Raw genomic sequence first — 24,279 nt, 5'->3', positions numbered from 1 at the left:
CCAGCTACTGGGGAGACTGAGGCAGGAGAATGGCGTGAACCCGGGAGGCGGAGCTTGCAGTGAGCTGAGATCACGCCACTGCACTCCAGCCTGGGCGACGGAGAGAGACTCCGTCTCAAAAAAAAAAAAAAAAAAAAAAAAGATACCAAGAGGTTTGATGTCTGGTGAGGGCTCCTCTGCTTCCAAGACAGCACCCTGTTGGTGAGGGGAGGAGTGTTGAGTGCTCACCTGGCCAGAAGCCTCGTCTGCAAGGTCATTACCTCCATCCACAGGGAGGAGCCTCATGGCCTAGTCACCTCATGGTCTCACCTCCTTATACCATCACACTGACCACTAAGTTTCTTTTTTTTTTCTGAGATAGGGTCTCGCTCTGTGGCTCAGGCTGGAGTGCAGTGACGTGACCAGAGCTCACTGCGGCCTTGATCTCCTGGGCTTAAATGATCCTCCCACCTCAGCCTCCTGAATAGCTGGGACTACAGGCACATGCCCCCATGCCAAGATAATTTTTAAATATTTTGTATAGATGGGGGTCCCATTGTTGCCCAGGCTGGTCTTGAATTCCTGGGCTCAAGCGATCCTCCTGCCTCAGCCTCCCAAAGTGCTGGGATTACCGGTGAGCTACCACACCTGGCCTTGGCCATTCAGTTTCAACATCTGAATTTTGGAAGGGACACATTCAAACCATGGCACCCCCAAATACTCTAAAAACAAGGATCACCTCCACTACACAACCTTCCCAGTGGAGAAATCAATATCAATACATTGTCCAACCCATAGACCCCACCCAAGCTTCACCAACTGTGCCCACACTTCTTTTCCCATGTCTGGGACCTCCCAGGAACATGCATTGCATGGAGTTGTTATGTCTCTTCAGTCTCATATGATCTGGAACAATTCTTAGTCTTATCCTGTCTCTTATGACAATTTATTTATTTGAGAAGGGGTTTCCCTCTGTCACTCAGGCTAGAGTGCAGTGGTGCAATCATAGCTCACTGCAGCTTTGAATTCCTGGGCTCAAGCAATACTCTTGCCTCAGCCTTAGTAGCTGGGACTACAGGCTCATGCCACCATGCCAGGGCAATTTTTAAGATTTTTTTTTGTAAAGATGGAGTCTTACTACATTGCCCAGGCTGGTCTCAAACTCCCAGCCTCAAGTGATCCTTCTGCCTCAGTCTCCCAAAGCGTGAGCCACTGTTCCTGGCTCATGACAGTAATAAAGAAAACAGAATGGCCTTCCTTCTGGGTCTATCTGATATTCCCTAGGCTAGACTGAGGCTGTGGTTTCTGGCAGAAAAGTGTCAGGCGTGCTGCTGTGCTCTTCTCAGCACAATGCACAGGGACTCAGTTTCAACTTTTCTCCACTGGTGACAGCGTGGTTACCTGGCCACGCTGGTGTCTGCTGGTGTTTCCCACCAGAAAGTCTCAATTTTCCTCTTTGTAATGGAAAAGTATGCTGAAGAAAGATGTCCATTCTCATTCCTCATCAAATCTCCACCTACCACCCTGAGCCTCCATTGATAGCTCACTCCTGCAACAACCCCACTACAGTGATTGGTAAATGGTTATTTCCATTCTCACTCCTGCAACAACCTCACTACAGTGATTGGTAAATGGTTATTTCCATTCTCATAATTCCTTCTCCATTTATGAGTTCACATTCTACTGTAAAGAAGAACCTCCCCTTCTCCACTATTATTTTCCCTGCATTCATCACTGGTTTGTTGATCTACATCAGTGTGGACTCAACTCATGCGTTTCTGTTTTGCTCACTCAGTGGTAATCTGCCAATACCATTCTTTGTTTTGTTGCTCAAATTGTCCTAGATTTCGCCAGCAAGAACTCCCTCCAACTACTTTCCATGTCCTTTGATCTCCTGTCAATCTCTGAGCACTTCTTCACTTCCTTGAACAACAAAATTATTCCAGGATCATCTTGTACTTCCACTCCAGCCCTGAAATTAACCATTTCTCCAAAGAGCCCTGATTCCTTTTGTTGGAAAACCTTATTTAGAAGATAAGATCTGGGGGCTAGCTGTCATCACTGGTACTGGGGTACCATTGCATCTAGATACTCAGCAGACAGAACTAGAAACTATTTCTGTGTTTATATGCACATATACCTACACATGTGTGCACACACAGCTATCTTTATATCTATCTGTATATACATATTTTTAAAAAATGAGTTCATACTACCACTTCCAGTTCCAATCCAATCCCTCAGTGTTCTTTTTAGCCTTCCCTCTTCCATGTTTTTACCTTCTCCAGCAGCAAGAAACCTGGCTTTCACTGTCCCCAGTATATTTAATTTCCTGGTACAACCTCGAAATTGAAGAGATGCAGAGCACGTGCTCCCACCCTCCATAACGAGACCTATTTAGAGGTGTGGGGGAGGACCCAAAAGCAGGAAGAGTTGAACGTAAGCACAAGATAGCACTTTCCTCTGAAACCAGGAAGGCTGGAACTTCGCGGCTGTGCACCGGAGCACTCGGAATGACACTCCAGAGAAAGCAGCACTTTTCCTTGTCTACAAGAAGGAAAGGATGGAGGGGTCATGAAAGGTCACAGGAGATTGAGGGGTATAATATTAGCAAAAATCTAAGAGCCGAGCTGGACCTGCAGTCAGACCGGACACCCGTAAGACTGAGCTGTGGCAGGGCCTTAGGATCTGCTTTCTGCAGGCAATTAACCACAGGGAGGGGCTGGAAACCCGGGGCTCACACAGAGGGAAGCTGAGGACACTTGGGCTGACTGGTATGCAACATGGGAACTTCTCTGCAATCTAGTTTACATCCTTGGGTCAACCACTGGATGGCACATGGCACAGGATTTTTTTTTTTTTGAGACGTAGTCTCGCTCTGTCGCCCAGGCTGGAGTGCAGTGGCGCGATCTCGACTCACTGCAACCTCCGCCTCCCGGGTTCAAGTAATTCTCCTGCCTCAGCCTCCCGAGTAGCTGGGACTCCAGGTGCGCGCCGCCATGCGCGGCTAATTTTTTGTTATTTTTAGTAGAGACGGGGTTTCACCATGTTGGCCAGGATGGTCTTGATCTCCTGACCTCGTGATCTGCCCTCCTCGGCCTCCCAAAGTGCTGGGATTACAGAATTTTTTACGTGGCTTATGTTTATGCAAGTCTTTGTAGGATGTGATCCTACAATTTTCCAGTAGAGGAAAGCTGCAAAAGAAAGGCTCAGGCTCCTTTCTGTGTCAACAAGGCAATTACTTGCTTTTGTGTTGAGGCTTAGTTTTGAATGAAAGGTGGTGTTAGGAGCATTAACCGGTTGCATATTTACAATCTACATAATATAATTTGTTGCTGCAGCAAACCAGGGACTGTGAAGAGTAAGAAAAGGGAAACCACTTCCATTCCTTGCTTGGGGTTTACTGCCCTTGCCTGGAGTTGAGCGTTTAGACTGCAATGTTTTACCTATGTGATATAATCTCCACATACATATGCACACAAAATTATGCAGACGCAGGAACGAGGGGAGAGAGATTCCTATGTAAAGGTGACCCTGCTTCTTCTGGGCATTTGTTTATTCATTCAGTACCTGCCAGTGCCCTACTCTGTTACAAATTCCGTAAAAATTTCCTTGGAATTCACTGAATATGCTCAAAAACAGTCAAGTAGGATGTTCTTTGCTACTGTTTGGCTTGGAGTTTCCTTGAAAGAAACTACAGAACAAATATAATTAACTCGATTGAATTCACTGGAAAGTAAAGTGATCAATAGTTGTGTTTTTGAGTTAACTGAAAAGTGACCTCAGGAATCACAGGCAAGGCCCAAAATTAGTCGTTTGAAACAGCTATTCATAGTTGGCCACAATATTAACACCTTCGGCGAAGCTGCGTGGTGCCCGGGGTGGAGTTCCCGAGTGTCAACAGCGTCCCTTGGGCGCTTGCGGTGGTCTTTGCCCGGCACTACCAGACCCCTCAGGGAGGACTTTTGGGTTTAAAGGCATCTTAAAAGCCAACTGAACTGTGTGAGAGTTGTCAGGGTCACAACGGAGTCGTTCGTGTTTAAAACCCTGACAAGCAGGGTGGGAAGGGCCCCAGAGGCAGCGTTCTCACGCCGGAATACCTGATAACAAGACCATCCCGAGAGACTCCGCAAAAGCCACAACCTTGCACACTGGCTAGGCAACCTCACACCGAAAAATACTGGAGGACTCCCGCCAGCGGCGCCCGTCCGACCTCCGGCGGGCGGCGCCCTGTCACCCGTCCTCCTGGCCGCGAAATTACCGCAAACAGGGACGCCGCCCTCTCATCCCACCGCCACCCCGGCTGCGCTCAGCGGCCGCGCACCCCCACGTTTGCCAGCAGCTCCCAGAGGCGGTCAGCCTTTGGGTTTGACGACGGCAACTTCCCGGGCCCCGGCGAGCGCAGCCACGCACCCGGAAGCCGCCTCGGGGCGCGACGCCGAGCCAAAACCGCCCGCGGGCTCCGAGGCCACAGGCAAGTGGGGAGGGTGCCCTGTGGGGCTCGGGGGGACGCAGGCACGCCCAGCCCACGCAACGAGCACTCTCCTTTCCCGTCCCCGGCTCCCGCCAGCCGAGACACAACGCTCGCGTGATGACGTCGTGCGCCTGCCCGGCCCACTCCAGTAGTCTCCGACCCGGCCCACGGCCCGCCCCGCGCGATGACGTCAGTATCCACCCCGCCCGCTCCCGGTGACGGGCCAGCCCCAGGCCCACGCCGCTCCCGCCCCGCGTGATGACGCCACCGTCCCGGGCGGAGGCGGGCGTGCGGCGGAGCCGCGTCCCCTCAGAGGGGCGCTGGCGCGGGGCTGAGCCGCCCGGGATCAGCGCGAGCACCCAGCCCGCCTCGGCCGGGAGGGCAGCGCGGCACGGCGGGGCGATGAGCGGCGCCCGGGGCGAGGGCCCGGAGGTGGGCGCCGGCGGGGCTGGGGGCCGCGCGGCGCCTGAGAACCCCGGGGGCGTGCTGAGCGTGGAGCTGCCCGGGCTGCTGGCGCAGCTGGCGCGGAGCTTCGCGCTGCTGCTGCCCGTGTACGCGCTGGGCTACCTGGGGCTCAGCTTCAGCTGGGTTCTCCTCGCGCTCGCGCTGCTCGCCTGGTGTCGCCGCAGCCGCGGCCTCAAGGCCCTGCGCCTGTGCCGCGCGCTGGCGCTGCTGGAAGACGAGGAGCGCGTCGTGCGCCTGGGGGTGCGCGCCTGCGACCTGCCCGCCTGGGTGAGTGCAGACCCCTGCCCGTCCCGACCCCTGACCACCAGTCCCGATCTCCCCTCGTCCAGGCAGGCACTCCCCTCCCCGCGACCTGCCGCCTGGGTGAGTGCAGACCCCGCCCCGCCCCCCGGCCCCGACTCCCAGCCTGCTGGCGACCTGCCCCCTAGGGCGAGTGCAGACCCCAGCCCCGCCCCGGCCTCCGGCCCACTCCCTGCGAACCTGTCCGCCTGGGGCCGCCGCCCGCTGCTCGCCGCTCCCGCCCTAGTCCTGAGTGCTCCGTGCCCTCCCTCCGTCCAAGTCGGGCGTCCCCTTCTCCGCTTCCCCGCCCGCCCAGGCTCCGGGTCCGGGGCGCGTCTGCCCTCGTGAAGCCTCCCCTCGCCGTCCCGCGCGGCTTTCTCGGAGACCCCTCTTCACAAAGCCCACTTCCCTCCCCCGGCCTGCAGACCCCGAGCGCCAGCGGCAGGTACCGGGCTTGGTGCCCCCTCTTCGGCCGCGGCCCTGCCCGGAGCGCGCGCTTCCTCCTGGTGCCGCCCGCGGGGTCTCCTTAGGGGCCTGAGCGGCCGGTTCTGCTCTCAGAGCGCCCAGCGCGATTCTCGTGCTCATTCCCAACGCCCTGCCGGCCTGGAAATGCTCCGGGTGGCTTCAGCTTTTCCTTCTCTCTGTTTTAAAAAAAAAACGTAATGACAGCTGGTGGGGGAGAAGTTAACTTTTTCTTCTACCGGGAGAAGACGCACTCGTGTCTTGGTTGTTTCTGACGCATTTCAAGGGCAGTGAGTGTCTCTCGAAAGATGTGGAGATATTAGATAATTGAAAGATTGTTTCAGTTTTTTGCAAGTATAATTGTGAGACTGAGCATTTTTATATGGGATCGACCTGAATCCAGTGTGAATGTGTGTGTGTGGCAGGAAGTTTTGGAAGAGTTGCAGCAATAACAAGAGTCATGGTATTATTTTATTTTTAACCCGGCAGTTCTCTACCTCATATATTTATGGACTATAGACACGAAGAGTTGGCTTCAAATCTTTTTCTTGTCATTCCCTAATTCTTTCTTAGCCATGACTTGGCGTCACAGTTTCACACTGCAAGAAAGGATTTTAATGATTCTTCCATTAGGCTTAATATAAACTTTGGGGTGAAGGTGACCAGCAGTGGGTTTCGGAAGGGTCATTTTCTCTTAGAGGAGAAAAGTCCCTGTTTCCAGTCATGAGACACCTGAGAAGTAAGGCATAACACAGATGGCAAACAAGAATTAGAAAGGAGGCGTGCCCAAGACAAGAAGAAGGTAGTAGATGCTACTTTGTGACGTCATATTGCAACTGGAGTAAGAATATAATGTAAGGAGCTTGGGAATGTACAGTTGTGCCGATGCGTGGTGAACATGAGGGAGTCATATTTGGAGAACCAAGGTAACTGGCATGGTGCAGCTTTTAGCTAGTGGCGGGAAAAACCGAGGGGTGTGTAGAAAAAGGAAGTTAAGAGGAACCGAGGTGGGAAAAACTAAGAACAGAAGAGGTGCACTTTGGAAATGGAAAAGGACTTTAAAGTGACGTTTTGTATCTATATTACACTAAGATGCATAATACTAAAAAGTAGCTAAAAATAGAGTCCATTAGCATCCATTACCAAAACAGCAATGTTATCAATGCTGAAATTTGCAGGAAGTGATGATGCTGACTTTCATAGATACTTGGTTATTGGCTAATATCAAATTTGCTTGTTAAAAATCTTTGTGAAACACAGATTTTCTGTTTTTTTTTCTTTTTTTTTTTTTTGAGACAGAGCCTCTCCCTGTTGCCCAGGCTGGAGTGCAATGGCGTGATCTCGGCTCACTACAACCTCCGCCTCCAAGGTTCAAACGATTCTCCTGCCTCAGCCTCCCGAGTAGCTGGGATTACAGGCGTGCGCCATCACGCCCAGCTAATTTTTGTATTTTTAGTAGAAACAGGGTTTCAGCATGTTGGCCAGGCTGGTCTCAAACTCCTGACCTTGTGTTCCGCCCGCCTTGGCCTCCCAAAGTGCAGGGATTACAGGCGTGAGCCACCGCGCCCGGCCACACAGACTGTACAGATGAAATTGCTGCCCTATTGAAGAACTGAAATTTTTTTTTTTTTTTTTGAGACGGAATCTCGCTCTGTTGCCAGGCTGAAGTGCAGTGGCGCCATCTCAACTCACTGCAACCTCCGCCTCCCGGGTTCAAGCCATTCTCCTGCCTCACCCTCCTGAATAGCTGGGACTACAGGCGCACACCACCACACCCAGTTAATTTTTGTATTTTTAGTAGAGACTGGGTTTCACCATGTTGGCCAGGATGGTCTCGATCTCTTGACCTCGTGATCCACCCGCCTCAGCCTCCTAAAGTGCTGGGATTACAGGTGTGAGCCACTGCGCCCAGCCTGAAATTCTTTTTTTTTAAAAAAATACAAAAGTAATTTAGCCAAAGATTCTTTTCGAGTTTTTAATCTGTGTGACTTAAACTGATGAACTGTGGTGTTGACCTCATGAATTTATATTTTCTCCAGAATGTTTTACTTGTTTATTCCAAATTTGTACTTGAGCTCATAATCCCATATGTGTAAACTTCAGTGTGCCTAGGTTGCTTAAGACGCTTCTTGAAGGATTCACATGAAACTTGACAGTGATTATGTTGACAGTTTTAGAGAGATTTTAAAAATATCTTTTAAATTATGTATCTATTTTGTGATATTTATTAAAAGTGTAATATACTTTATTTTCATAATAAAACCAGCAGGTTGCATGGTCTCGAAGTGTGCCTGAAATTCTGCTACGCGGCAGGGGTGGTGGGGGTGGTCAAAGCACATCAATAATAGAAGAAACTATGAATAAGAAAAGTTAAGATTTCAGTATTACTTGCACTTTGGGTTTGTTTTTGTTTTTTTTTTTTTTTCCTAGAGGTGAGTTCTTACCGCGTTGTCCAGGCTGGTCTCAAACTTTTGGCCTCGAGGCATCCTCCCACTTAGACTTCCTAAAGTGTGGGGATTACAGGTGTGAGCCACCATGCCTGGCCAATGTTACTAGTACCTTGATTTTTACCATACATACATTGATGCTTGGGGTTTCTGAACTTTGGACTGGTATTTTGCCTTGAACAAGATGTATCTGTACATCCCAAAGGCTGTACTTGTTTTCATAGTGTGTCGTTGATGACCGTGAATTCATGGCAGAGTGGAAACATAGGAAAACATGAATTAAGGAGATACTAATTTCCTCACCTCACCTTTGTATATATTCACTGACAGCTTTTCTTCTTACTGAGTAAAAACTGAAGCTGGATATGGAAATGAGATAAGAGTATTAATACTTTGAGAAACTATATGTACTGTTCCTGATTGAGGCTATTAGGATGTGACAGATGGCTCTCACTTAACTGTGATAATTCTGTAAGTTTGGTCCTACAGCTTTAATATAAACAGTGTTGTTATTCTTCACTTCTTTTCCCATGAACAGTTATGTTCCAACTGCTTAGGGGAAAGGCCTGGCAGGCTGGATGAATTGAGGACAGGGTTTTTTGTTGTTTAAGTGTCTACCCTGTGTTAATGGGCCCTGGACCATTAGACTACTCTGGGTGAAGAAGAGAAGATTTATTTATTTATTATTTCATTTATTTATTTATTTTTGAGACGGAGTCTCACTCTGTTGCCCAGGATGAAGGGCAGTGGCATGGTCTCGGCTCACCGCAACCTCTGCCTCCCGGGTTTAAGCGACTCTCCTGCCTCAGCCTCCCAAGTAGCTGGGAGTACAGGTGCCCGTCACCACGTCTGGCTAATTTTTGTGTTTTTAGTAGAGACAGGGTTTCACCATGTTGGCCAGGCTGGTCTCAAACTCCTGACCTCAGGTGATCCACCAGCCTTGGCCTCCCAAAGTGCTGGGATTACAGGCATGAACCACCGCGCCCAGCCTTTTTTGTTTTTTAAAGAGAGGCGGTTCTCGCTGTGTTCCCCAGGCTTGAACTCTTGGGCTCAACTCTTGGGCTCAAGCGAACCACCTACGTGAGTCTCCCAAGTAGCTGGGATTACAGTTGCATGCCACCATGCTCAGGGCTGTGAGGAAGATTCTTGAAGGGTTTTTATAGAGATGAATAAGGGCAATTTTTCATTACTATTTTTATTTATTTGAAAATATTATCTCTTCATAGGATAAAGTCTGACTCTATCCTGCTTTTACTATTGCCAGTAAATGCTGATTGTATGGCTGCTATGGATAATACTGTCACGGATAATACTACTTAACTGTTCTGACAGTTGGTCTTTTATTACCCTCATACTTGGATTATTGAGAATTAAAGCATATTAGCTTCCTTGGTTATGTTGTTCTGTACTTTTGTATACAAACTTTCTCTGGGGAGAGCTTTCTTCCCATTGCCCTTCTGGGAAGTTCAGGAAAATTTAACTCTAGCAAAAATATGGTATGTATAGTCTAAGAACCAAATGAATAGAAGAAAATAATGCACTGTGATCTCATGTAAAGAAAGGGCAAATATTTTTTTATTCTCAGTGTTAATCATTGACTTAATACTTTAATAAAATATTGTGAAGACTTGTAACTGAAAATAGTTGGCATAGCTAATTCAGGAGCCACAATTTAGCTATTTTAAACAAGTGCTTCTTTAGCACCTGAATCCGAGTGGTCATGTGGTTGAGGAAGTGTTGGAGTCCTCATCGTAGCTGCAGATAGGATGAGGATGCTGCTTGGGTTTCTTGTTCACACCCACACTGCGGCTGAGACACAGAAGGGAAAGGATGTGACCGTTGTTGCTTCAGTTCTGTGGTCTGAGAACCTCCTTCAGTTAGAACATTAATGCCCCAAGATGGCTAAAAATAAAGCAGTAAATATCAGGTTTTTAGTTTAAGCTAAAAAATAGATTTAAATTTAGGATATATGCAATCCATCAGCCTGTATGTTGTGGATTTAGTAAAATTTCTACTTAAGATTAATATTATTATCATTCTACATTTAAGGATGGGAGGGTATAGAGCTAGGACTGAAATATAAATAGTTTATATGGATATATACACTTAAAACATAATATATTTTATAAGTACGTATTCATAAATGTAAACTTCCATCCTGTGAAGATCAGTTATGGAATAGTGTGATTGTTAGACCTAATGAACCCATGATCGTTTCTGTAGGCTTTCATGGTTTCCACATTGGTCACAGCCTTTAACCTTGAAGTAGACATTCTGAATATACTAAAAACCATCAAACTGTTTACTTTAAATGAGTGCATTGACGAGTATGTGAATTATATCTCAATAGCACTGTTAAAAAATATAGACATCAGGGCTGGGCGCGGTGGCTCACACCTGTAATCTCTGCTCTTTGGGAGGCCAAGGCAGGTGGATCACGAGGTCAGGAGATTGAGACCATCCTGGCTAATACGGTGAGACCCTGTCTCTACTAAAAATACAAAAAATTAGCCGGGCGTGGTGGTGTGCGCCTGTAGTCCCAGCTACTCGGGAGGCTGAGGCAGGAGAATGGCATGAAACTGGGAGGCGGAGCTTGCAGTGAGACGAGATCGCACCACTGCACTCCAGCCTGGGTGACAGAGCCACAGTCCGTCTCTAAAAAAAAAAAAATCCAATGTCTTTTTTTTTTTCTTTTTTTTTTTGAGACAGAGTCTCGCTCTGTCGCCCAGGCTGGGGCACAGTGGCACCATCTCGGGTCACTGCAACCTCCGCCTCGCTGGTTCAAGCAATTCTCCTGCCTCAGCCTCCCAAGTATCTGGGACTACAGGCGCACACCGCCACATCCAGCTAATTTCTTTTGTATTATAGTGGAGACAGGGTTTCACCATGTTGCCCAGGCTGGTCTTGAACTCCTGAGCTCAGGCAATCCGCCTGCCTCAGCCTCCCAAAGTGCTAGGATTACAGGCGTGAGCCACCATGCCTGGCCTGAATTTCTTTTAATAATGGATGAAAAGGTGGTCAGTTATAGTGCAAAGTGAGGTACACCTTTGCTTACGGAATTCTAGCTAAAATTGTAAAAGTTTTTAAGGAATTTTGTTCTAACTTAAGTTTGAGGGTATTTACATTTTAAAGGATAGTTAATGAAAGGGTTAGGTATATGAATTTTAAAAACTAGGTAAATATTTTTAACTTAAACCTAATAGTACTTTATTTATTTTTTGAGCTGGAGTCTCACTGTGTTAGCCCAGGCTGGCCTCGAACTCCTAGGCTTGAGGGATCCTCCTGCCTCAGCCTCCTGAGTGGCTGGGACTACAGGTGTGAATCATTGTACCCAGCTCTAATATTACTTTATTTTTATTTATTTTTTAATTTTATATATTTGAACATTTTTTATACTTGTAGTAGAGCCGAGGTCTTGCTATGTTGCCCAGGCTGGTCTCAAACTCCTGGGCTCAAGTGATCCTCCCATCTCAGCACTTCTGAAGTGCTCTGATTACAGGTGTGAGCCACCACCTCGGGCCTCTAATAGTCCCTTAAACACGGATGCTATACTATATTGGCTTAAACAAATATTAATTTTAATTGCATAGCAATAGAAATCATGCTTCAAAAATATAAAAAACCGAAATCTGTTTTTCCGTGAGTTATTCCAAAGTCTTAACTGTGATTCAAGGTATCAGTATATAATCATCACATGTTTGAGTAGTTTAGCTTATGGATTGGTTTGTTTCATACTGGGTACATTCTATCAGAACATAATTTTATCATGTATTGTAGAATACATTGTGGTCTTTTGTCGTCTCTTGCATTTTGTTATGGTTTGGCAAGTGATTATCTTTTTTAGTTTTCATGATGATTCTGTCTCAGAGGAATTTTATTTCTTCATTTAGAGATGTAAGGACCCACTATATGCAGATGATTGTGCCAACACAAGTGTAAGAAATCATCCTGTCTTCATATTTACACTCTGCTCAGAGTAGTTAGAACAAGCACCTGGGAGGCGGGCTGTGGTGATGGCTCCAGTGTCACGGTGGTTCAGAAGAAAGGAGCAGGGAGGGCTTGATGGTAAGTAAGGGGGTGTGTTATAAATTTACGGACATGTTAGGGAAGAGATTCTATTCTTATTGAAGGGCATGGCCTTATGTTCAGTGGCAACAGCACGAGCAGCCGTGTGGAGGACAGTTGCAAAGGCAGATTTCTGGGCCGTCTCATCTGGAGGGAAATGCATGGTAGTTCTGATAGGGTTGTAACTCCTCCACCTGGTAGAAGGCTGCACTCAGCTTGGGATTTACTCTGGGCCCAGCAGTGAGGAAAGGAAGTGGTCCCACTAGACCCCAGCCCAGGTCCCCATGACCTGGGAGGAGTAGAAGTGCTCCTTCTGGATGGCTGGCCCAGGCCCTCAGGGCAGTTCTGATTTACAGGATGCAGGGACGTGGCTGGGATTACTGTCGTGCTTTTAAGACAGAGTTTGGACATGATGGGGGTGAAAGTAGTGATGTGTTCAGATCTAAGCTTGTGAAATCAGAAAAGGAAAGCTACTGTGTAATGCAGTATACTTCTATTCTTGCTGTAGCTACCAGAAAACTCACAGCCAAAATTATTGCTGGATTGTTGGGCCCTGTACTACTGTAATAGCCGGGAGTACCCATCGCACTTTTCTTCAAATAGGCGATCTTCTTTTACTCTCAATGATCTTATTGTTCCTTGAACACTGAGTCACCTCCTGTTCTTTTGGAATTGGGTGGGGCATAGTTCTTACACAGATGGTGAATGTGTTAGTAGTTGTCTTTTGCATGGGATCATTTTTTCCATAAAGCATGTTTTATTTATGGCGGTTTTTCCAGAGTCTTTCTCCCTGTCACTGATTTTTTTTCTTCATTTATTTTTCTTAACTGTTTTTAAAGTTCTATAATGTTTGTTAAAGCAAACTATTTATTTTTGTGAATTTTTTCCTGGATCACATTTTAAGAAACTATTCCAATTTATATGTAAGGATTAAAAATGAGTCTTGATGAATTTATGGACATTTATTAGGCATTTGCTATGTTCTAGGTACTGTGTTAGGTGCTAGTGACACAAAATATGTGTAAGACAAGGCCTTAAACTCAGAAATTTACTAGCCGGCAATAACACAACAAATCTGTTTAATCCTAGCATTAGTCATAGTATGAATTGGTGGGTTTTTTTCAATTATTTTTATTTATTTATTTTTTGACACAAGGTTTTGCTCTGTTGCCCAGACTGGAGTGCAGTGGCACAATCATGGCTCGCTGCAGCCTCAACCTACTGGGCTCAGTCACCCCTCCCGCCTCAGCCTCCCCAGTAGCTTGGGCTACAGGCATGCGCCACCACGTCTCACTAGTTTTTAAAATTTTTTGTAGAAGGGAGGTTTCTCCGTGTTACCCAGGCTGGTCTTGAACTCCTGGGCTCAAGCGATCCTCCTGCCTCTACTTCCCAAAGATCTGGGAGGGAATACAGGCGTGAGCCACTGCACCTGGCTATTGTTATTTTTTTATCTGATAAAAGTATTATTTTTATTGTGTTCAACATGTTTTGAAATATGTATACATTGTAGAATGTGCTAAATCAGGCTAATTAACAAATGCATTATGTCACGGGCTTACCATTTTTTGTGGTGGAACACTAGAAAATCTACTCTTAGTGACTTTTTCAAGAATATATTATATTGTTCTAACTATAGTTACAGTGTTGTACAATAGATCTCTTGAACTTATTCCTTGTAATTGAAATGTTTTATCCATTTGTTAATATCTCTCTAGACTCTCCCCCATTCTTTTAGTAAAAATAATACATGTTCACTTTTTTAAAATCCAAGAAAAAATATATTTAAAAGATCATCCATAATACCAAACCATCCATAATGGTAGTTGGTAGTAAAGTATAAATTGAATGGGGTTTAATGGATTACGGCAGTGTCTAGATGAAAGTATCAATACAAAGTAAGAAGCACATCCCACGTGCACCTGTGTATTGCAGCAGCAGTGTCCTTTCGGATAACAGCTTCAGTTTTGTGCTTGGTGATTGCGTGCTGGAATTAGTGATAACCACACCAACAGCAGATGTGGAAATACTAATATGATGGTTTTCATTATGCTTTCTTTATTACTTGTAAAATTGTCATTGAAACTGAGTTTCTTTTTTTTAATTTGTTCAGTTACACGGTGAAGTCCCCCTTTATCTTTCTATATTTAATGAACGTGTAGTTGTATTTTTCTTCATTTCTTATGTTATGGCTAGACAGGTTTCAAAAACATTTTTTCTGATTTAAAGAAGAAAGTATGCTCATTGAAGAATAAGCTTTGGAGAAGAATAAAGAAGAAAAAAGTTACCTGCAATTCTACTAACTAGTGATAACGTTACATTGGCAACATTTCTGTGGATTTTGTTAATGTTTTAATGATATGTTTGGATATATGGGTGTGTATAGTATCCTCCTTTCTTAAATGCTATATTATGGATATTATGTTATTCTTCAGAAATATGACTTTGACTATTGCAGTATCATCTGTCTTATGGAACTACCAGACTTTATTTAAATGATGTGTGATAGACATTTGAAAAACTAGATTGTGAGATATGATATAATGAGAAGAGTTAAAAATAGAATTTGAGATATTTAATTTTCTGCTCTTTTTAAGTTATGAAAACGTATTTACTTGAGCTATTTATTAGATCTGTGTCTAGGATATATGAATTATTTTTGAACTCATTAGACTGACATGATAATTTTGTAAGCAAAAGTCTGGCCATGGAAGGCAGTGTTTGTTTTTGCATGGTATGATGTTAAAAGACAGAAGATTTATCCCTATCTCTTTTTGTCTGAATAACCTTTGGAAGAAAGCATTCCCTCCATAATGAGTCACAGCTTCAGATTGCTTTTCTTCCCCTATGCTGTGTTGGTATATTAAAGTTTGCTAACAGTTACAAGTATTTTTAACTGCCGTGGTTTCGTGTAGCACAATTGAGCGATGGCTACTTTGAGGTTCCCGTGATGATTTGTTGAATTGGTGTGTCCTTGTCTGGACATGACCAGTCATGTGGCCAGTGCCCGTGCGAGTGGGGCTGCCCTTCTGTGGGGTGTGCTGAGGTGTGGCCACCGGCCTCTGGTTAGCTTTGAGGCTCCCACCGTCTCGCAGAGCCCACAGCTCAGGCTCTGGCTCTGGTGGGTGTGGGTTGCGCCCTGAGACCCACCCCTTCCTAACTCCCTGCCCTTGGGTGAGTCAGGTCCAACTCTTAGAACCTTGTTTCCTCTTTGGTTTGATGGGGGTTGAGCCTGACTCTGTGCTGTGGTTGTGAGGCTGGAATGGGGAGAGGCCAGTGAACACACTGGACATGGGCGGGCAGGGAGGCATGTCCTCGGGTCAGCCGTCTGAGTCACAGGCCCAGAGATGCCCAGCTGTGACCAGTGCTCCGCTTGCAGGCAAGTCCTGGTGTGGCCTTTGCCACCTCCCTCCCCCACCTCTGCTGAAATGGAACAGATGAGCCCTGGGGTTTTTCTTTGTTTCTGTTCCACCGTGGTTTGTTTACGCTGTTGCTAAGAATTTATCTACCATAATGCTTTGTTGTTATTAACGCTTGCAAGTATGTATGCCGTAAAATTTCACTTTCTCTCTCTTCCTCTCTGTATATCCCTAAAATAATATCCAAGGAGCCTACAGTGTCACTCCTCTTCCTTGCCTTGATTTGCTCTGTATCTTCCTTAAAACAGATATTGTTCCAAGAACATGGCTAATCTTTCTTGACTCCACTTCCAGGAGTCACCCTGATGCCATAGATAATGATAGTTAACTTTACATTTTGTACATATAACATTTAATTATTCTAATATTCATTAACTTCCTTTTGTGAATAAGTGCTGGTTAGTGACTAAAAAGTGGGGATTTGAAAGTGCACATCCTATTTCGGGGTCAGTTGTAATAGTTTAATTTTAACGTGTATTATATGTGGAGTTGTTTCCTGTCCGAGGGATTGATATGTTTTAAGTTTCCCAGAGTAAGGTAGATCTGTAGAAAATAAATCCAGTGATTTGGGAGAACATTATCTAACTTCATGCCATAAATATTATACTGGAGTACCTATTATATGCTAGTTTTTGATTATGCTGCTCACATTTCGAGAACCAGTATCAAATTGCTAAAATTATTAATCTGAATGATACTTTCACCTTCCATTTTCTTATGAAACTTTGTTACATATTTGTTGAAGCATTTAGTTTAATCTGTAAACCAAAAGTATTTGAGACAAGTCTCAATTAATTTAGTATTTTATTTTGCCCGGTTTAAAGGATGCTGGTGACATAGTCTCAAGACATTTGCCCAAGGGGGTTGACCTGTAAGTTTTAGGGATACATAAGACATCAATCAATACATGTAAGCTGTACATTGGTTCAGAAAGGTTGGACACCTGGAAGTGGGTACATTGGTTCAGAAAGGTGGGACACCTGGAAGCAGGTACATTGGTTCAGAAAGGTGGGACAGCTGGAAGCGGGTACATTCGTTCAGCAAGGTGGGACACCTGGAAGCAGGTTGGTGTGGGGAGCGCTCCAGATCATAGCTGGACTCAAAGATTTTTCTGATTGGCAATTGGTTAAGTTACTGTCTAGAGACCTGGAATCAATAGAAAGGAATGTCTGGATTACCTTGTGGAGACCAAGGTTTTATTGTACAGATGAAGCCTCCAGGTAGCAGGCTTCAGAGAGAATAGATGGTTAATGTTTCCTGTCAGACTTAAAGAGTCTGTCAGTTCTTCTGTCAGTTCTGTCAGTCTTAAGTCTGTGTCATGGTAATGAGGTGTGTCCGACGCCCCGCCCCCTCATCGTGGCCTGAAGTAGTTTTACAGGTTAACTTTGGAATGCCCCTGGCAGAGAGGAGGAGCTGTTCAGAGAGTTGGGAGCTTAGAATTTTGTTTTTGGTTTATACTTTGTACCCAATTTGTAAAATGTTATATAAAGCTGGTGTTGATATTTATACACAATTAGAAGTGAATTGCCTACTGAGATCATTAATTTATTTCATTTGTGCTACAAATCTTTAAATGGCTAGTAAGTGCGTACCTAAAATTTGTTAACACCGTCTACGTTAATATCTGAGTGCTAGAATTTTGAAACCGAAACTCCAAATATAATCCAATACAAAGTAACAATACTCTTCCTACTTATTTTTTCACACATATAAAGATCTTGGAATTTATCCAGTAACTAGTAGAAAGAATTGATTTTACTTAATCACAAATGGTGCTGTGTGTGAAGCAAAGTTTTAAAAGAAATGCTCCGTAGATGTCAACGTCAGTACTGGAGCAGGAGGGAAAGGATGACATGGTTGGTACATTAGGGCGCCTGTGACAAAGTGCCATCAACTTGGTGGCTTCAGACAACACTCTTATCTTTTAAGGGTTCTGGAGGCCAGCAGTTGGAAATCAGTTCCTCTGGGCTAAAACTGAGGGATGGGCAGGGTGTGCACTCTGGAGGCTCCTGGGGAGAAGCTTTTCCTGCTTTTCTTGCTTCTCAGCCACATTCCATGGCTGCAGGCCCTTCTCCCTTCAGAGCTGGCAGCTGCTTTCATCCTCATGGGGCCATTCTGCTTTCTGTTTTGTCAAATCTCTGTTCCTCCCTGTTTTCTTTCTTTTCGTTAGACAAGGATTGAGGCTGCAGTGAGCTGTTTGCACCTAGGCTGGAGTCTGGTTGTGTGGTCATAGCTCCCTGCAGTCTCGACCTCCTGGACTCAAGCAACCCTTCCACTTCAGCCTCTCGAGTATCTGGGACTACAGGCCTGCACCACCACACCCAGCTAATTAGCTAATTTTAAAAATTTTTTGTAGAGATGGAGTCTCACTGTGTTGCCCAGGCTGGACTTCCTCCGTTTTTAAGGATACTGGAGATGGCATTTAGGGCCTTACGGACAGTCCTCCACCAGCGAAGATCCTCCATTTTACCACATCTGCAGCGTTCTTTTTGCCATATAAAGCGACACTCACAAATTCCAGGGATTAGGACGTGACCATCTTTTGAGGGCTGTTACTCAGCTTCCCACACTACCCTGTTTCTTGGAGTATTCAGGAGCCAGGAAGGCTTAGTTCCAGCACTTTCCCCGTGCCGTAACATCTCAGAAATCAGATTTATTTTACAAGGGTGCATCACTGTTAATGGACTGTGCTCTTAGTGGCACATAAAGTGATGGTGCAGCTTATAATTGATCACATCTTGGATTCAATACTAAGGTTTTTTTCCATTTTTGGCTGTAGTCCTGGTGTCTGAGGTTGGATGTGGTCTTTCAGAGGTGGGATGAGGAGGAGCTGTGCAGTGGGAAGAAGGGTTAGGAACTGTGGGAACTGAGATGACCACAGGAAGCAGCACCGTAAGTTACCCAAGTGGAAGAGTTGGGCTTGATCCCTAGACACAGGGCAGCATCCAGATATCCACTAGAGGGATGTGTCCCAATTTAAAAGGGGGGTTTAGCAAGATACATTTGGCAGGGATATCCAGAGGGACTGGGGACACACATCTAAGCATGAGGGGGAAGGAGTGCCTGAATGTCAGGGGAATAGCTTTGGGGAGGAAGGAAGATAGATGAGTGAGCCAGGAATGTGAACAACCACCCCAGGGTGTAGAAATGATGCTGGAACAATAGGAGCAGTAGTTTGAGGCGGGGGCTGCGGTGGGAGATTACTTCAGTCTTTAATGTTGGTGTAAGAAACCCAAGGAAGTTCCGAGAGGACTCAGCCCAACAGCAGCCACCACCTCCCTGGAGAGACAGGAGACAGGCAAGCGAGAGGCGGAAGATCGTGTGGATAGCTTCACAAGGGGGCTGCCTCTCTGCACTGGGAGGAGTGTAACAGAAAACCCGTGAGAAAACAAACGGTGAATGTGCTTAGCACTCATTGCAGGCTCTCTTCTAACTCTTTACATGGAAGTCATTTAAACCTCACAGCTAACCCGCCACCTTTGTTTTACAGGTAAGGAAACAAGCTCTGCTAATGTCAGAGGTGAGCACAGGCAGCCCTGGACCTGTGAGGTCTGTGCACTGCCGTGCATTCTCTGCTCTCTCCTCTCTCTTGATGGCAGTAGGGGAGGAACTGGGGATTTGGCACCATCTAATCTAGTCATTTTTACAACCCCAAGAGAATTGTATGTCATTTCCGCTCTTCAGAGCAGGAGCTAAGGTCTGAGAGACCCTGCAGTCACCCCAGTACAAGTCAGGTGTACCCGCCTGACCATACTCAGTGCCCTGGGAGCTGGGCCCAGCCCATAAAACCTGTGCTTTGCAGAAGGCACCAGAGACACCAGGGTGGTGGCAGGTTACTGTTTCTAGAAGAGGAAAACCAATGCAAGTGAATGAGCCACCACCTTGTTAGCCAGTGGGAGTTTCTCTGGGTGTTTTAAGTTTATATACTGTTAGCATTCTTAAATACGTTAGGAGGTGACAGCCAGACTGTGATATATTTTTAAATGTTTCACATCTGTGAGAGTAATCGGGACGAGTAACGTATATTTTTAAATGTTTTAGATCTGTGAGGGTAATCGGGACGAGTAATGTATATTTTTAAAACGTTTTTGATCTGTGAGAGTCATCTGGACGAATAACGTTTTATATATATATATATATATATATATATAATTTTTTTTTTTTTTTTTGAGACGGAGTCTCGCTCTGTCGCCCAGGCTGGAGTGCAGTGGCGCGATCTCGGCTCACTGCAAGCTCCGCTTCCTGGGTTCACGCCATTCTCCTGCCTCAGCCTCCCGAGTAGCTGGGACTACAGGCGCCCGCCACCACGCCTGACTAATTTTTTGTATTTTCTAGTAGAGACAGGGTTTCACCATGTTGGTCAGGATGATCTCGATCTCCTGACCTCGTGATCTGCCTGCCTCGGCCTCCCAAAGTGCTGGGATCACAGCGTTAGCCACCGCGCCTGGCCTGAGTAACGTATATTTTTAAAATGTTTTTGATCTGTGAGAGTCATCGGGACGAGGAACGTATATTTTTAAAACGTTTTTGATCTGAGAGTCATCGGGACGAGGAACGTGTATTTTTAAAACATTTTTGATCTGTGAGAGTCACTGGGACGAGGAACAGAGGTGCTCTCCCTTGGTCTTTGTTTCCTTCTTACTGTTAACACGTTTTGTCTGGGATGATTTTCCTCCTGCCTGAAAAACTTACTTTAGTATTTCTTTTACTGCAAGTCTACTAGCAATGGATTTTCTCAATTTTTGTCTGGAAAGGTATTTATTTCCGTTTCACTTAGTTAAATTAATAGACTTCATTTTTTAGAACAATTCTGGATTTCCAGAAAAATTCAGCAGATAATACAGAGCCCCCACATCCCTTCTTACAACTTCCTTTGCTATGTCTGTCACAATTAATGAGCCCGAGTTGATATGTTTCATACTAGTCTGAAGCCCACAGTTTACAGTACAGCTCATTCTCAGTGTTGTACATTCCGTGGATCTTGACAAATGGATAATGGCATGTATCAGCTATTACAATGTCATACGAAGTAGTTTTGCTGCCCTAAAATCTTCTGTGCTTCAATTCAACTCTTCCTGTCCGTCTGCCTGTGCTTACTGATCTTTTTACATAGTTTTGCCCTTTCTAGAATGTCATATATTGGAATTATAAAGTATTGGCCTTTTCAGATTGGTTTATTTCACCTAGAAATATGCATTTTAGGTTCTTCTGTGTCTTTTCATTGCTTGATAGCTCATTTGTTTCATTTTTATTGCAGTAAATTCAAATAACATAAAACCATTTTAAAGGACACAATTCAGTGCCATTTACTACCTTTACATGTAGTGTAATCATCACCTCTCTCTGGTTCCAAAACATTTTCTCTGCCCTAAAAGGAACCCTGTTTTGTGCCCATTCGTGGTCACACCCTGTTTCCCCTCCCCCAACCCATGGCAACCACATCTGCTTTGTATCTGTGGGTTTACCTGTTCTGGATATTTCCTGTAAACGGAGGCATGTAATATGTGTGTGATCTTTTATGTGTGGCTTCTTTCAGTTAGCTTAGTTTTGAGGTTAATTTGCATTGTAGCGTATACCAGTGTATCATCTCTTTAAGGCTGAATATTCCGGTACCACAGTTTGATTATCCATTCATCCACAATGGCCATTCGGGTTGTTTCCACCTTTTGGCTGTTTTGAATGGTGCTGCGATGAACATTCATGTACACGTTTTTGTTTGAATATCCATTTTCAGTTCTTTTGAGTATATACCTAGGAATAGAATTGTTGGGTCTATGTTTAACATTTTGAGGAATGCCAAACAGTTTTCACAATGCCTGTACCATTTTACATTCTCACCAGCAATATATGAAGGTTGAATTCCTCCACATCCTTGCCAACACTTGTGTTTTTCTGTTTTTATTGTTATTGCTGTCCTAGTGGATGTAAAGTGGGAGTCACTGTGGCTCTGACTTACATCTCCCCGATGACTGACTAGTACCACCTTTACATGATTTTGTGCATTTCTTCCACCTCCACATTCAGTTAGGTCATTCGGTAGCTTGAAATTAGCCATGGTGGGAATATTCACACCTCAGAAGTTAGCAGTCTCTGCGAAGTGGCTGTGAGCAGGAGCCAGCCCAAGCCCATCCCTGCTCTGAAGCATGTACTCCTCCAGAGGGGCTCCCCCGTCCTCTGGAAGGCAGAGTGGGCACGGGCTGCCCTCTCCAGGGTGGGTCTGAGCCGGCCTGTGGCTGTGTGGCAGGGGGAAGCTGTGGCTGCCTCTGATACTCTCTGCTGTAAGGCCCAGCCCTCCAGATGTTGTGACTGGGAGTCTGCAGTGTTTCCTAAGTGCCTCCTGGTCTGTCCCAAAGTCCAGTTTGTGCTTTCTCAGTACAACATCTTGCCAGAAGCTCTGTTTTGCTCCTTCGAGGCTAGCTTCTTGCCCTGGGTAGCTTAGGAATTTAGCAAATTCCTCTTGAAAGAGACTGTACCCTTCTTCCCACTTTCCTCTTTCAGGGATCTTGGCCCCTCAGGTTCCGGTGGTTTAGCTGACCCAGACTCCACTTCTTGTCCCGCCAATCTCCTGAGACGTCCATAAACCCTGTTGGCTTCTTTGAATCTCAGCCACATTTCTCTGGATTTCTCGACCTCTTGTAGCACAACCTTGAAGGAGAACAGCCATAGAAAGTTGACTCACCACTCTGTGGTCTCCGCCCCGCCTGAATCCTGCAACGTTTCCAGTGTTTGCAGGTGTGTGTGTGAGCTGTGGCGGCCTGTGCACATGTGCGGGAGCTTGTGTTCATGCGCCTGTGTGTTCCTGTGAACGCGCATGGTTCATCTTTATGGTCTCACCAAATATTTCAGTTCTGATGTATTTCTCAGTGATTAACTAGTTTGGCAGATAATTTGGGACCCACAATGGAATGGCTTTGCCCCTCATTTATCACTGAGCTGAGCCATGTGCTCGTTAAGGACCAGATAGCTCACTGGGTACCTTTGTTGGTTGGTTAAGCCACGAACAAGGAGCTCTGAATTAGGCCACTGATTTACTTTGGGTCCTCTGGCTCTACTTACTTGGTTCTGTTATTATTTGGGGAAGTATCTAATTAAAATAAATGGGCCATGGTAAAAGCAGTATGTGTTTTATAGATTGAGATATTCATTTCTTTTTTCTTAATTTTAATTTTTAATTTTTAATTTTTTAAGAGACAGTGTCATTCTGTTGCCACGCTGGAGTGCAGTGGTGCAATCATGGCTCACCGCAGTCTTGACCTCCTGGGCTCAAGTGATCCTCCCACCTTGGCGTCCCAGAGTGCTGGGATTACAGGCTTGAGCCACTGTGCCTTACCCCTTTTGTTTTTTTTAACAGCTGTATTGAGCTATAATTCACATACCATACAATCCAGCCATTTAAACTATACAATTAACTGTTTTTCAGTATATTCTCAGGATTGTGCAACCATCACCAAAATCTCTTAGTAGATCCTTTTGTCTTCTGTAAAGAAACCCTATACCCATCAGCCCTCAATCCTCAGACCCCTCCACTGCTCTCCCTGTCACGCCCACCCTAGCCACCCAGTAATTCGCTTTGTCTCTAGAGGAAGACACCTTCTGGACATCCCATGTAAATGAAATATTATAACATGTAGCCTTTGTGATGAGCTTTTTTTTTTTTTTTTTTTTTTTCCCCAAGACAGGGTCTCGCTCTATCACCCAGGCTGGAGCGCAGTGACGCAATCACGGCCCATTGCAGCCTGCACCTCCCAGGCTCAAGTGATCCTGCCATCTCAGCCTCCTGAGCAGCTGGGACCACAGGCATGTGCCACCATGCCCATCTAATTTTCAGATATTTTGTAGAGATGGGGCTTCACTGTGTTGGGCTGGTCTTGAACTTCTGGGCTCAAGTGATCCTCCTGCCTCTCAGCTTTCCTCCACAGTGCTGGGATTACAGATGTGAGACACACCATGCCCGGCCCACTTCTTTCACTTACTAGATAGTGTAACATATATTAGTGTTTCGTTTCTTGTATTGACAAATAATTCTGTTGTATGAAAAGGCTATATTTTGTGTAGCCATTTATCAAGTAATGATCCTTTGAGCTGTTTTGACTTTTAGGCAAATATAAATCATGCTGCTGTGAGCATTCATGTACAGGTTTTTGTGTGGGTGTGTGTTTTCCTTTCTGTTGCATATATATGTGTGGGTAGAGTGGGTCATATGGTACCTCTGTGTTTACATATTTTGAGAATATGCTAAATTGATTTTCAAAGGGGCTACATCATTTTACATTACCACTGGCAACAAATGAGAGTTCGATTTCCCCACGTCTTCACCAAAACTTGTTGTTAAAAGGAAAATCTCAGACAAATTAAATTTAACGTAGTTTAATTGAGCAAAGAATGATTCACAAATTGGGCTGTCCCTGAACCAGAATAGGTTCAAAGAAGCTCCAGTGCATCCATGTAATGGAAGAAGATTTATGAGCAGAAAAAAGAAAGTGAGCTACAGAAACAGCCAGCCAGGTTATAGTTCTGCATTTGCCTTATTTGGATGTGGTTTGAACAGCTGGCTGCCTGTGATTGGCCAAAACCTGGTGATTGGCCTAAGAGTACGCTACAGTCTCTTCACACATCCAGTTAGGAAACCTTCAGGCTGAAACTTACAAAGTGTTAAGGAGACAGCTTTAGGCTAAACTTAACGCTGTCTATA

The 24,279-nt window shown here is 45.2% G+C and overlaps 1 protein-coding gene across 3 annotated transcripts in view; it reads left to right on the top strand.

The window, feature by feature from the left end:
- The first annotated feature begins 4,717 nt into the window (after window positions 1-4,717).
- The window catches only part of ESYT2 (extended synaptotagmin 2), a 98,403-nt gene continuing 78,841 nt past the window's right edge, over window positions 4,718-24,279 (top strand). The window contains exon 1 of one of the 3 annotated variants that reach the window (XM_055115583.2): window positions 4,718-5,185. In XM_055115583.2, the coding sequence (XP_054971558.1) occupies window positions 4,856-5,185 (330 nt within the window). In that variant the 5' untranslated portion in view covers window positions 4,718-4,855. The remainder of the gene's footprint in view (window positions 5,186-24,279) is intronic. The other 2 variants (XM_055115584.2, XM_055115585.2) reach the window with 2 other exon arrangements.

The sequence above is a fragment of the Pan paniscus genome, chromosome 6 (genome assembly GCF_029289425.2).
Source record: "Pan paniscus chromosome 6, NHGRI_mPanPan1-v2.0_pri, whole genome shotgun sequence".
NCBI classification, from domain to species: domain Eukaryota; kingdom Metazoa; phylum Chordata; class Mammalia; order Primates; family Hominidae; genus Pan; species Pan paniscus.
The sequence above is the reverse complement of the archived record's forward strand: the minus strand, read 5'-3'. Positions and strand labels throughout refer to the sequence as shown.